This window comes from Eptatretus burgeri, chromosome 9 (genome assembly GCF_056783735.1).
Source record: "Eptatretus burgeri isolate ZD-2024b chromosome 9, Ebu_testis_v1, whole genome shotgun sequence".
Classification (NCBI taxonomy): Eukaryota; Metazoa; Chordata; class Myxini; order Myxiniformes; family Myxinidae; genus Eptatretus; species Eptatretus burgeri.
In genome coordinates this window covers 87,857,358-87,871,788 of record NC_140969.1, presented here as the reverse complement: position 1 = coordinate 87,871,788, position 14,431 = coordinate 87,857,358, and the positions used below count along the sequence as shown (strand labels likewise).

The window sequence follows — 14,431 nt, the reverse complement described above, 5'->3', positions numbered from 1 at the left end:
CGAGCAAATGTGACTGAGGCCTAAAGTATCGATCGACATACGAGAGATGCTTCCACGAGGACTTCCACCGACGAACTGAATGAACAAAGCGTGATGATGCGGCTCGAATAGGTGGGGGAAACACGTGAACAAACATGAACGCCACGTTGTGTTTGGTTTTTTAAAATGTATTAGGTTTTTAGGGCAAAGTTTTCTCGAAAAAATTGTTCAGATTCCAATTTGTTCAAACAATGGGGCGTTCGGATTGTGGGGGCACCACGGTATATTGTTACGTCTGAGGGGGGTATGCATTCAAAGGGTAATTAGGATGTTTAATTAGGTATGCCATGCTGTTCGAGTGTACCAGGATCTCGATGTAATAAGTAGCAATTCAGTGGTGATAAGTTGTCTAGTAAATGTCCATTTCTTCAAGGGGGAAATGATAATTGTCGCGTAATTAGATAGGGAGACGGGTTAGGGTAAGTGTGTCTGCGTAAACCCCTTTTAGTATTCCCTGGAGGCTTGCCGTGACGTCACAGGACAGTGCCGCGGATGGCTCCGCCCCGTGATCACGATTGGCGGAAGGCGACGGCGGAGGGCCAATAAAACGGCTCGATTGGAAGTGACGAGGACTCGAGGATAAAAAGGTTCTGTTCGGGGAAAAGGGGTGGAAGAAGAAGATCGATAAAGAAAAAGCCGTTTTGGTGGAGGCTGTTGTGCTGGGAGTGTGCTCTATTGTTGCGCTGGTTCCTTCCTGGATTGATCGTGTCTCGTGGCCTCGCTGTGCCTCGTGCCTCACCTCGGTTGGCTCTGGGGTTCTGCTGGCTCGGAGTACGGGGTCGAACGGCGGGCGGACCTGCCTCCTTCTCCTGCTCGCAACTTGGCGCCAGAACTGGCTCCCTGGCGGCTGTGAGCGGTCTTGGGCCGACACCAGGAGGTCGACAGTACCACGGTGTCTCCTGCCCCTGACGAGCGCAAAGCCAGCTCGTCCGGCGCCAATCCAGGGACTGTTGCGTCCACTCCACGGGCCAGCCTGACCACCAGGACCAGCTACGTTGTGTGTGTGTGTGTGTGTGTGTGTGTGTGTGTGTGTGTGTGTGTGTGTGTGTGTGTGTGTGTGTGTGTGTGTGTGTGTGTGTGTGTGTGTGTGTGTGTGTGTGTGTGTGTGTGTGTGTGTCTGGCGCCTTTAGAGGGTTTGAGATTTGTATATCCATTGGAATTGTCTGTGTTTTCCCCACGCCCGAACCCACACCACCATCCCGTCGAATCGCCCCGGATCCCTCCTTTGCCGAGTCTTATTATTTCTGGTTAGAGAAATAAACGTTATTAACTCAGTGAAAAGCGACTTGTGCCACCTTCCTCGTCCCGTTTGCGGTAGAGCGATTAGAACCGCCATCTTTGGGTTGTAAAGGATAAACCGCCTCCATCGTTTCGGCTCATTCTGCGTTAGCGGGACTGTTCAAGTCCCGTGGACGTCACAATATTATTGTTATAGTATATTCAGTTATATATACTGGTATATTTTTATTTCAGTAAAAAAAAGAACTGGTATATATACCCACTCGTTACCGTCCGTCTGGCCGCACGTTCGCCTTAGGGTCCCCCTGCAGTCGCCTTGTGGGCACCTTGCGTCTGCCTTGAAAATTATATTGCTGCCGCAGCGACGCCCTCAGGTCACCGTGCGACATCAAATCAAAGACCGTACAGCACCCCCACGTTTTCGGTCTCCACAATTTATATATACGCCGTGCTGCTACCCAAAAAATAAAAACATATGTGACTGTTACATTGTGTGACCTTGGAAATACTGCGGCCGCCGTGTAATTGCTAGTGGTCGCAGATTTTGGAGACCCCACGGCCGCCGTGGCAAATGTGACCTAGGCCTTACTGCGACCATATCGTACTCTTCGCTCTCTCTTTGCCTCAACGTCTTCCATCTTATTATTTAAACTCCTGGCATTGGAATAGAATATGTTTAACTTTTCCCTTCCTGAAATTCTATTTTCTTGCCTAGCCTTATTCATCATAATTACACCATCCGTTCCTTCCTTAATAGCTTCCCGACCCTCCACTGACCTAAAAATGCCTGAATTCCTTCCTCAATTCCCACTACAAAACTTCCTGCCCCCTTTCTATTTAACATACGGCCATCATTCTGGAAATACTCCTTTTGTCCCCAAAATGATTCCCACTGCTTCTTAATTGCAAAACCTTCCTCTCCACACCATTCTTCCAGCCATTGGTTGACATCTATTGCTCTGCTCATAATTACAGCACGGTGACATCGCGCTGTTATTTAATTGGCTATTCTGTCCTGTGTCTTCTGTCGCACTTATTGTTGGGTGTGATGTGGGCGGAGATTGCCGGGTGTATTGTGGGCGGAGATTGCTGGGTGTATTGTGGGCGGAGATTGCCGGGTGTATTGTGGGTGGAGATTGCCGGGTGTATTGTGGGCGGAGATTGCCGGGTGTATTGTGGGCGGAGATTGCCGGGTGTATTGTGGGCGGAGATTGCCGGGTGTATTGTGGGTGGAGATTGCCGGGTGTATTGTGGGTGGAGATTGCCGGGTGTATTGTGGGTGGAGATTGCCGGGTGTATTGTGGGCGGAGATTGCCGGGTGTATTGTGGGCGGAGATTGCCGGGTGTATTGTGGGCGGAGATTGCCGGGTGTATTGTGGGCGGAGATTGCCGGGTGTATTGTGGGCGGAGATTGCCGGGTGTATTGTGGGCGGAGATTGCCGGGTGTATTGTGGGCGGAGATTGCCGGGTGTATTGTGGGCGGAGATTGCCGGGTGTATTGTGAGTGGGGTTAATGCGGAAGAGCGACATTTGTTGTGCTGAATCGTTTTCTGTGTGACGCCGGAAGTTGATTTTCTGAGCAGGAAGTGATAATTTTCCTGTTCCGTTAATTGTTGACGTGCAGCGTTGTAACTCTTGTTCTTTGTTTTTCACCAGAAGTGTTTTTAAAACGTCTTGTGGAGGTGATTTCTTCCTCTTTTTTGGTGACGGTGGTTATTATAGCGCGGCGACGTCGCGATGTTATATAATTGGCTATTCTGTCCTGTGCCTTCTGTCACGTCTTCTGTCACACTTATGGTCGCATACGTCCCTTTGATCTGAGGGCTATAAATATATATTTGTCCAACGTCACAACTCTTCCCATCATGCATGCTAATTCACCGTGTCTTCATTTAAATTTTATAACTGCAAAATTGTTTAATCACTCTTAACCTTTCACTGCCCCCAGCCGCGCGATATCGAAGTATTCGTTTCTTGTTTCTATATCATTTCCTAATCTTGGGAGGATCCCAGAAAACATTACCTTACAACCCTTTGCTTTCAGCTGCTTACCCAATATCCGATATACTAGCTTCTTGAGTAGCTGTGGTGCCATTTAAAGAGAGGGAAGGGATGGAGGTCAAGCATACTCTGGACACTAACTTAACATGGTGCCACCAAGTTTTAGAGGAGGGAGACAAATTTGAAACTTCAATCTGGATGTTGGACAAATTTTGTTTTCTGGCTCTCTTGAGAGTGGGCACACACTTGTTGCTGATCTTTTAGAACAATCTGAGATAGCCTTTGGTCCGATTTGCCTTCTAAGAAGAGAAGGCAAGTGGTTTCAAGACAACTGCCTCACCACATGATTCAGTGTACCATGGGTGGAAGGATGGGTATGACGTGTGTGTATATATATATATATATATATATATATATATATATATATATATATATATATATATATATATATATATATATATATATATATATATATATATATATATATATATATATATATATATATATATATATATATATATATATATATATATATAAGCATACTCTGGACACTAACTTAACATGGTGCCACCAAGTTTTAGAGGAGGGAGACAAATTTGAAACTTCATTCTGGATGTTGGACAAATTTTGTTTTCTGGCTCTCTTGAGAGTGGGCACACACTTGTTGCTGATCTTTTAGAACAATCTGAGATAGCCTTTGGTCCGATTTGCCTTCTAAGAAGAGAAGGCAAGTGGTTTCAAGACAACTGCCTCACCACATGATTCAGTGTACCATGGGTGGAAGGATGGGTATGACGTGTGTGTATATATATATATATATATATATATATATATATATATATATACTTATATATATATATATAAGCATACTCTGGACACTAACTTAACATGGTGCCACCAAGTTTTAGAGGAGGGAGACAAATTTGAAACTTCATTCTGGATGTTGGACAAATTTTGTTTTCTGGCTCTCTTGAGAGTGGGCACACACTTGTTGCTGATCTTTTAGAACAATCTGAGATAGCCTTTGGTCCGATTTGCCTTCTAAGAAGAGAAGGCAAGTGGTTTCAAGACAACTGCCTCACCACATGATTCAGTGTACCATGGGTGGAAGGATGGGTATGACGACTGAGGAGAAATGGGATGGATCTGTGCAAAAGGGAGAGCAGGTGGAACACTTGTCAGGCTGAGTTAACATCAGGGGTGGTAGATACCCTGAAGTGTAATGGCTACTTGCAATCCCTGCCAATCCGTCTGAGTGAGCTGCCAGCCTTGCTGGTACTAAGGCAGCTCTCTTGAGAATGTCCAGAGAGATGTTGATCTTCACAAGCACATGATTCGATGAACCAATTGGTGCAGAGGCAGAGCAAGATACATTGGTGGGGAAGTTGGTAATCACCAAGTTCAGAAGGGATAATTTGCCATTGACAGAAATCTGGGTCCGAAACTTCACAGATTAAATCAATCCCACAGAGTCACAGAAGTCCACTGCTGAAGTGTCATGGCTGGTGAGAGAAGTACCAGCACGCAGTGAATTTGCATGGTTACAATTGAAATCACCACACATGAGGAAGAGAGTTGGTTGAGCGGTTAAAAGTTTGTCCATGTTGTCAGAGAGATGGAGATGGAGTCGTCACTGTTTGGAGGACGGTGCAACATACAGACAAACATGAGGTTGGAGCAGAGGGGAAGTCACAGCCAGAGGTACTCTTGATGGATTGAATTCATGTAGTGTTGATACAGCACATGTATGAGGAGATCATATGGCATCCTCCTGCATCCAAGTTCATTGTCTAACAGAGGCTGAATTGTGAAATACAGATATAAATTAAAAGTCGGCATTGGAAAAGAAAACGGTTGGGTACATGGGAGGTTCAACATGACTTGACAAGTAAACAATTCACTGAGGTTGGAATTTGTGGTTAAAGCCGGTTCAGTCAATGGAGGTGAAGACCTTTGACCGTCAATGCAGCTTCCACAACCGAAACACATACCACATGCAGTAATCGGTGAGATCGGTGTCTAATGTGGATTCGTATTCATAAACTGACGTCCCTGCATTTACCCGTTGAGCCTTTAGTCGCACGTTTGTAAGCTGTATTATTATAACGAAATTCAAACCAACTTTTCATGTTTCACACGTGCACACGATACGGGTGTTTACTCTTTATGTATATACTGAACGAGCAACGACCGGAGATTCTGAACCTGCATTCATTGTACGACAGATGTCGAAAGGGGTGATGTGATTACCGTGTACAAGTTACTGCATGGGAAACTTTGAGTCCAGTCAATCACTTGTTCACAGTTGCAGCAAACACAACCACAAGAGGACACGATCTAAAATTGTTTAGGAGTAGGTCTGGAGTGGGAATAAAAACAAGTTATTCAGCCAGAGGAGTCATAAAGGAATGGAATGGACTTCCACAAAACGTTGTTGAAGATGTAAATGTTACTTCTTTCAAAATAGTCCAGATCTGTTCTAGTGGAACCAGAGATTTCAGACCGCTAGTCCTTGGCGTATGTGCACAGTGCAGTTGCTAAGTTATACACAACGCAGATGTGTAGACCGGGATGATCACATGACTCCACCCACTTTCCTATACCCTGATGTGACGTGACGTGACGTGATGTGATGTGATGGTGCCAGTAAGCATTTGTTATTGAAAAGCCATTTTCTTCTCTGCCAGTTTCAGGTGCTGCACATGCCGTCATGTAGCATTTGTAGAAGTGAGTGGAGATTTCAAATCTTCGAAAATGCATAAAGCACATTTAGAATGAAGAATTAGTTTTGCTGGGGAAGGCGATCATATTGTAGTAGTATACAGTATATCTGGGTCAGCGGACAGGAAGAAGGACTGATGCAGAGATCGACAGAAAGTTGATGAAGGTATGCTAACCGCCGCGGGAAGCAAGGAGAAGCTGACGTTTCGTGCATTAACCCTTCATTGCTGTTTTGCTCCAAGGAAGGAACGATGCTGAAACATCAGCTCTTCTGTTGCTTCCCACGGTGGTTAGCATATATCGATCAACGTCAATTTTCTTTTTCATTTCATTTGTTGTTCAGAAGGTATATTTGTTTTGCTGAATTGGCCAGGTATGATGAGAGTCAGAAAATTATTGAGGGAGTGTGATGTTTTCCAATAGTACTGTGTGATGCATCACATCAATAAAAATTGATATTTTCTCTGTTGGTGAATCTTTGTTATATTTGTAAATGCACCAAAGATGACCTTTTTTTAATCAATGTTTGTGAAACCAGTTCTTTGTTGCTGAATGAAGCAGAGCATAATGGTGTTGGTGAAAGCTTGCAATTAGTTTAACTGCTTGAGTATATGCTATACAATTTGTGATCGTGTTGCTATCTCTCGTGTGTGAGCAGTGAGTTGGTGCTCCACTCAATATGGCTCGACTGTCCCAGCATTCTTCGTTGGGTGAAGACTGTTCCTACCAAGAATTCCTGCAGCTTCCTTCTTACAAAGAGGAATACCGCATGGCCATCGACATACTGATCGAGGAAGGACGCGATGCTTACTTCGGTTTCCTGGATCGTATGAAGTTTCCAGAGTTCCTCTCCGAGATCGACATTGAGCATATTGAGCGCCACCTGCAACGGCCCCTGGTACGAGATGACCGGCTCAGCGGAAACATCATCGGCGGTGATGTGATGGAACATGAAACAGACCTTTGCAGCTCATCTTCGGGAACCTACTGGCCCATGGACACCGAGATATCTGCTCCAGACCTGGAGTTGGGTTGGCCTTCCCCCACCCACTTCTTGGGGCCCACCAATGTTGCGGTGCATTTTCACCCACCTGTTGGGGAGTATGTGCCGACGATAAAGCAGATTGTCCAGAAGCACATCAACGAGGCAAGAAAGGTATTGTTGAGTATTCGCTCTTTCATCCTATATAGCTCATCAGCTTGGTGCTAGCTCGAAGTTGGTGATCACATAAGTGTCTCGAGTCCAAGAGTTGTGATTTTTCTCTCCTTAGTGTAACTCTTCTGTCTTTTTGTTTCTCTCGAGCGCAAACTACTAACTCCACGCCTTCTCCATCCTTTTAAATATAGAGGTCAACGCTCATGAAAAAACTGGACATCTAATGGCAATTGGTAGACATGCAGAGGACAAGGTAGAGATGTACAGGTCGACGAGGCACAAACAAGAATGATGTTGTGCATAGCACGATACTTGCGAAATCCGAATTAAAAAAAAAGTTGCTATGGAAACAACAATCGTTGCTAGGCTGGCAATAGTTGCTATCGAAACATCTCAACCACATTTTACACACACATACTACACAGACGTACAAATAAGCTTTGTAAGTTTCAATTTGATATCTTAAACGTTTTGAGGTATGGCAAAAATACAATCACAAAAAGTCACATTTGATTATAATGGTGTGAAATTGTTATGTCATGTCTCAACGGCTAAACCGATTTTTTTTTTTTTTTTTTTTTTTTTGATTTTTTTTTTTTTTTTTTTTGGTTACCCAATATGCAAATCCTGTTCAAATGTCATCCATTGGATAAAAATTGACGATTTTTAAAACAAATTTGACATTGAGCTCCAAATCTTTGACCTTGACCGCTTGGAGAAAATGGCTGCTCAGAGGTGATTCACCAACGACTGCTTATAAAGTGCTGGGCAATTGGAATGTAGCGATGCAAACTGGAAGTCTCAACAATGATTGTGCCAAGTTATCTCCAAAAGATGTCAGGAACCATGACCTTGTGACCTTGACCGTTGACATTTTGACCTCAAAAACAATAGGCTTCTATCTTTTGACTCGCTCTACCAGGTAAGTTTTGTGAAGGTCAGTGTAGAATTGCGACCTGTACGTGACAGACAGACAAACAAACATGCTCAGGAAACGAATACACTATGAGTTCTTAAGTAACAACATGAGCATGAAAAAGCAGGGGTTTAGGTCGGTCTGTTCATGTTCCCATCCAAACTGCTAAACTCACAATGTTTAGTGAGGAACTGAGGCTTAAATCCCATATCCACCCGTGGAGTTGTCCATTGTTTACCAACACCCATTATATGAAATGAATGTGAAAGTACACTGATTGCTTTGTCCTGCATGGGATCTGTGTGTACACAAGCGACACCATGAGGTTTCCTCATGTTTAAACATCGATGTTTAAAAATAAATGATAATACTCGAGAGAAAAATGATCAGTCTGTGAGGAGTGGAAGAGATTGACTGGTTTGGGGGGGACAGATTGATGTGTTGACATATTGGAAGGAAGAAAGACAAGACAAGAAAAGCTCAGAGAGGCGATTCCATCGGGGGGAGATGAGGGAGTGGAGGTGAGCAGAAAGGGTGGACTTGGGGAGATGATTAAGACTTACTATCTTGTTTTTCAATGAACTTCAAACTCGATTGTTAATTTATTTCAAGTCCTGTCCAATGCATCAATTTCTTTTTTTTTTCAATCCCTTCACTCTCTTGATGGAATGTCCCTTCAATACTTTACTTACCTCCACTAACAAAGATGGACTGAGGTTATGTTTTCACCCCTGTTTGTTTGCTTTTCATCTGTCTGTCTGTTTGTCTGTCTCTGTCAGTGAGCAGGCTATCTCAAAATGATTCGGACAAAATTTGGTGGATAGGTTTGGGGTTGAACAAGGATGAAATTATTTGATGTTGGTGAAGATCTGAATCTGGATCTCGATAGTGGAATTTTATAAGTGAATCTTCACCATTGAGAGGTCGGACCAAAAACAATATACAGTGTCGCATATCTCAAAAAGTTAAGCATGGATTCGGATGATCCTTGGTGGCCAAGTTGGGTGTGCGACAAGGATGGAAGGATTCGATTTTGGTGAAGATCCGGATCCGGTTGCGAATATATTTTTTTTAATTATCCAAGTGATATTCTTCACCATTGAGAGATGTGGCCAAAAACGACATATAGCATGGTATTTCAAAAATTGTGGACGAGTTATGACAGATCGTAGTGGATGAGTTGGGAAGGTGACTGGAACAAGCCAATTAGATAATGGTTCAGTTCCAGATCTAGATGACTCTCCCTTTTAAATACTTTGGGGAATTTCAACTCCATTGTTAATTGTTTGTTTGTTTGTTTTTTCTTCTCGATGCTGGTTTTGTTTGTTTATTTATTTATTTGTGTGTGTTTAATTTCTTCTCCGCATCTGGCCTCCATTCATCATCGTTCATGTGCAGTATGTGTGGCTGCGGCTTAATATCATTTCTTGCATGGGCATGGCTGTGCCACTGATGCAGTGCCTTCCTGTATGTTGGAGCTGGAATTTATCATTTGGTCATGGTGCTGGTGATAGCCCGTGCACACTTCACGAAGGACACCTTGGGATCTTTAAAATCTTGGGATCTTGGGATCAGCCCAGTTTAATGTCCATCTGATGGATGGCACACACATTGATGAAATACCAGGATGACAGTTTATAGCTGGGTGAGATTTCAAACTCAAGCTTGGCAGCTCAGAGGGGAGTGTGTGCATACCTCTAGGCTATCCTGCTTGGCTCCAGTGAAACCAAGTTTTGATTTGAAGAAAATTCTTCCATAGTTGAAGCACCAGTAATCATATACCCACGGTGCGTCGGTGTTTATTTTGTTATTAATTGTAATGACTTGTTATCAAAGTGGTACGCTCGGTATAAGTGAGCACTCGGACGTTATGGTGACTTTGACTTGAGGACTACGAAAGAAGCCATGACTCGTGCTGTAAATGCTGATGCCCACATTGCTGTCATTAGGTTAATGTTCAGTGGCCTGGCTGGCAGATGTAATTACAATATTATGACCAATTATGTACTCTTTGATGTGAACGTTGATTACTTTTACCCAACCTTGACTGCATTGTTTAGATGGATTTTGATGCTGAGAAGTCCATCGTTGAGAAGGTGATGTGGCTTTTAAGCCAGACTATCCCACCTTCCTGATGAAGTGAATGATGTGCTTATTCATTTAATAAAGCACACCAAAGGCACTTAATAAATTAATTACCATCATTAGACTATTCCTCACCTGCTCCACATAACGGATGGTTTTCTTTTTGATATTATTTAACTGATGTGATTTTTTTTTAACACCCACGGATCAACCATTGGGGCCTGGAGAGAGCTGAAGGGCTGCAGCCCCCTTATCTTGGGTAGTCACAAAATTGCTACACACCCCCATCCTTTAAAAAACACAACTTCAGAATCCGTGCATCTAATTATTTAATTTTTGAACCTCACCCGAAAGCCAAACTGTTATCAGAATGGATATTCATCCATCGGCTCTCATTCACAAACATAATCCATGTTTAATACGTAGTTTAACACCAATAAAATGTTTTGGTAGGAGCAGATCATATATACAGGGTAGCCCGAAAGTTACTTTACCCCTGATAAATTTCTCGCACTTCCCTCCGTCCCTTCCCCTCTGCCCTCGCCCCCTCACCTGCTATGGTATGCAGAATCACGAACTCAGAAGAATGATGGAGCACATACAGATACAATGACATTAATTATTGTAAGTACAGCAAGTCCTCGCTTTTCGCAAGGGTTGCGTTCCTGGAAAACCTTATGATAAGCGAAACTGTGTTAAACAAAACATATTTTCCCATAGAAACCAATGTGTTAAAGGGGGTATGTGTTTTTGGCTCGGAATTTTTTGGACATAAACACAAATAAACAAAACACACTCCTCGAGTCGTGGAGACTTACCCCGAGGCTGGAGGAACGGAGTTGATTGCGGTGGACAAGTCACACTTGCGGAGTGGCAGAATCGTCCCCCTCTTCACTTGACACTGTGCTGTCACTTTCTTCACCAGCAGGAACGGTCTCTTGGCAGCTGGTTGAAGGAGCATCCTGGATGGTGGATGGAGTTGGTGCTGCATCTTTTGGCTTGAAAAATGCATGGAGAGTGGGCTGGATGGCTTTCTTTTTCTTTGCTGCATAACGTTCCTTGTAGCAACAAAGGGCATCATAAACAACACAGCTAAAATCAGTGCTCCTTTCAAGATTTGGATCTTGCTCGATAACAAATTCTGTGGCACTTTCAAACGAGCTGAGGATTTGGCTGAGGTTTTTCATGGTGAGATGCTCGGATGAAGGTGTCACAGCATCTTCTTCTTCCTCAAGAGCCCACTGCTGTTCTAACTCCATAAGATCTTCATTGCTTAAGGGTTCTGCATGAGACTCCAGTAAGTCATACACGTCTTCTTCGTCAACCTCTTCAAACCAACCTCCTGCGCCAGGTCTACAATTTGACTTGTAATCAACGGAACATCAGCAAACCCCGTGAAATTTTGGACACACTCGGGCCACACTTTCTTTCACACAGCGTTCATTGTGGAGGCACTCGCCTCCGCCCATGAATCCTCAATGTTTTCCAAAGCCATTTTTATGTTGTATGTTCGCCAAAACTCCTTGATTGATAGCTTGTCCTTATCAGTTTTTTTGATAAGCTGCAGCATGGTATGCTTAACATAATAGGCTTTAAAAGCAACAATAACTCCCTCATCCATAGGCTGTAAAAGTGAGGTAGTATTTGGTGGTAAAAATACTACCTGCATGTTTTCACACCAGTCTTCCATTTGCTGAGGATGGACAGGAGCATTGTCTACAAGCAGCAAAGATTTGTTGTCAATGTTGTTCTCCTTGGAGGTACTTCTCAACATGATTGGAGAAGTAATTGATCACGTAATCGTGGGTCAATGCCCTAACAAACGATGCGCTTTTTCTTGTATCACAGCAAGAGATAAAGGCATGCGACGTTTAGTTTGATCTTCTATCCACACACATAATAAACGCTTCATGTTGTGCATGGCACCATCTCTCATTCTCGTTAGTGTCGTTGCACTCGAACTGGTCGCAATCTGTGATATTTTCTTTATCTTTGCCGAACTTTGAACGATCGAATGTACAGTCGATGCAGCGATTGCTGCGCGCGGCCGATTTCCGTTGCCCTTCACCTCGTTCATGTCTTTTAATTATATCCAATTTCACCTTCAATGTGACAGCCTTTCGTTGTCGCTTGAAACAAGGTGTGCTTGGCAAAAGACTTGCGGGTCGCTTGGGATTCATACTGGAAGGTATGCAGGCGAGCGTGAAGAGAATACGTACAGTACAGCATACAGTACATGCGCAGTAAAGTGAAAGTGTGTTTATTCGCATCCTGTGTGATTGTTGTTTTTTGCAGGCAGTTTGAAACTTTTTTTTGTGTTTTTCCTTGCAATGACATTACGATAGGCATAAAATGTTTGCGATAATTGAAAAATTGGTCATTAAAACTAAATTACGAAAAATCGAAACTACGATATGCGAACTTCCGGTTAGCGAGGACTTACTGTACTGCACAATAAAACCTGTATATTAAAAGAGTTCAAGAGCAATGCTTCACTGGGAAGGGGTAAAGTGACTTTCAGGCCACCCTGTGTGTATATGTATATATATATGTATATATGTATATATATATATATATATATATATATATGTATATATATATATGTATGTATGTATATGTATATGTATATATATATATATATATATAGATATTTATGTATATATATATATATATATATATATATATATATATAAAGACCACAAGGGGAAAACCAGAGATATCACTTTTTATAAATTTCAGGGTTATTGCACCTGCCAATAGTTGGCAACATAAGGTTTCCTCTCACAATATTACTTTAACAAATAACCAGGGGTGTCATAATTTATATGGTATAAAGTTTAGCCGTGCAATGAAAAAACAAGTGTTGTCAAAGCTGATCAAGTAGAAACCCAGAGTTGTCAGTACTTTACTCCTGGTTATCTCCTTTTCATTCATGTTAACTGTTCCACCATAATATTCAGAGTTGAGAAACTAAAAAATGAAAGGTTGCAAAACTTTCACAGCATAAACTCTGAGCTCTACAATGGCCTATTTGGTTACATCATGGGCTCCGTAGTTGGTGCATATCGTGGTTCAAGCCTGATCAAACCTTTATTGTGACTTTTATGGGACCCACGCCGTGGCTTAATGGTTAGCGCGTCTGAGTACCCATCCTCATTCGATGTACCCACCGCCCAATCAACCTGCTTAGGTATATGAGGGAGTCACATGAGGTGACCGGCTATCGCGGGGGTGGTTTATCCTTGGTTTCCTCCCGGTTTTCCATCATATTAAGTAGTACGGAGTAAGAAATGGAGAATCCGTCATCATATAAGCGAAAATACCCTTGAGTATGGCGTTGAACACCAATCAAACAAAAAAACAATGACCCTTTAATGTTGAAAAAAATAATCTGTGATCATCAAAGTCATGTAATGTATGCTAATAACCAACAAGCATGAATTTGCAACACATCCTGGGTTAAAATTGCATGGCAATTATTAAACAAGGGAATAACCAGTGATGTCAGTTTGCAACATTGATTCATTCTTTGCTCTTAAATTAAATAACACAGAAGCTTGGCAAATGCTACATGCTTAATTTGATCGGCCAATGATCACTCTTCCTTTTACTGGAAAAGAAATCTATATGACAGTTATTAAACAGTCCACCAAAGTCTTGAAACTTTGTTTTTCAGTTTCTTCAAAATTGACTTATCCTGACATCTCTGGTTTTCCCCTTGTGGTCTTCACATATATATATATATATATATATATATATATATATATATATATATATATATATATATATATATATATATATATATATATATATATATATATATATATATATATATATATATATATATATATATATAACATATAACAGTCAGCTGTGGAGATATATATATATATATATGTATATATATATGTTTATATATATATATATATATATATATATATATATATATATATATGTTTATATATATATATATATATATGTTTATATATATATATATATATATATATGTTTATATATATATATATATATATATATATATATATATATATATGTTTATATATATATATATATATATGTTTATATATATATATATATATGTTTATATATATATATATATATATATATATATATATATATATATATATATATATGTTTATATATATATATATGTTTATATATATATATATATATATATATATATATATATATATATATATATATATATATATATATATATATATATATATATATATATATATATATATATATGTGTG

General features: G+C 41.2%; 1 protein-coding gene across 2 annotated transcripts in view; it reads left to right on the top strand.

The window, feature by feature from the left end:
• Window positions 1-14,431, top strand: part of LOC147020558 (protein FAM83H-like) — an 84,219-nt gene that overhangs the window by 45,518 nt on the left and 24,270 nt on the right. Inside the window, exon 2 of one of the 2 annotated variants that reach the window (XM_085895997.1) lies at window positions 6,659-7,156. The exons of the other annotated variant lie outside the window; for it this stretch is intronic. Coding sequence (XP_085752123.1) covers window positions 6,680-7,156 — 477 coding nt within the window. The 5' untranslated portion in view covers window positions 6,659-6,679. The remainder of the gene's footprint in view (window positions 1-6,658; window positions 7,157-14,431) is intronic. 2 annotated transcript variants of the gene reach the window in all.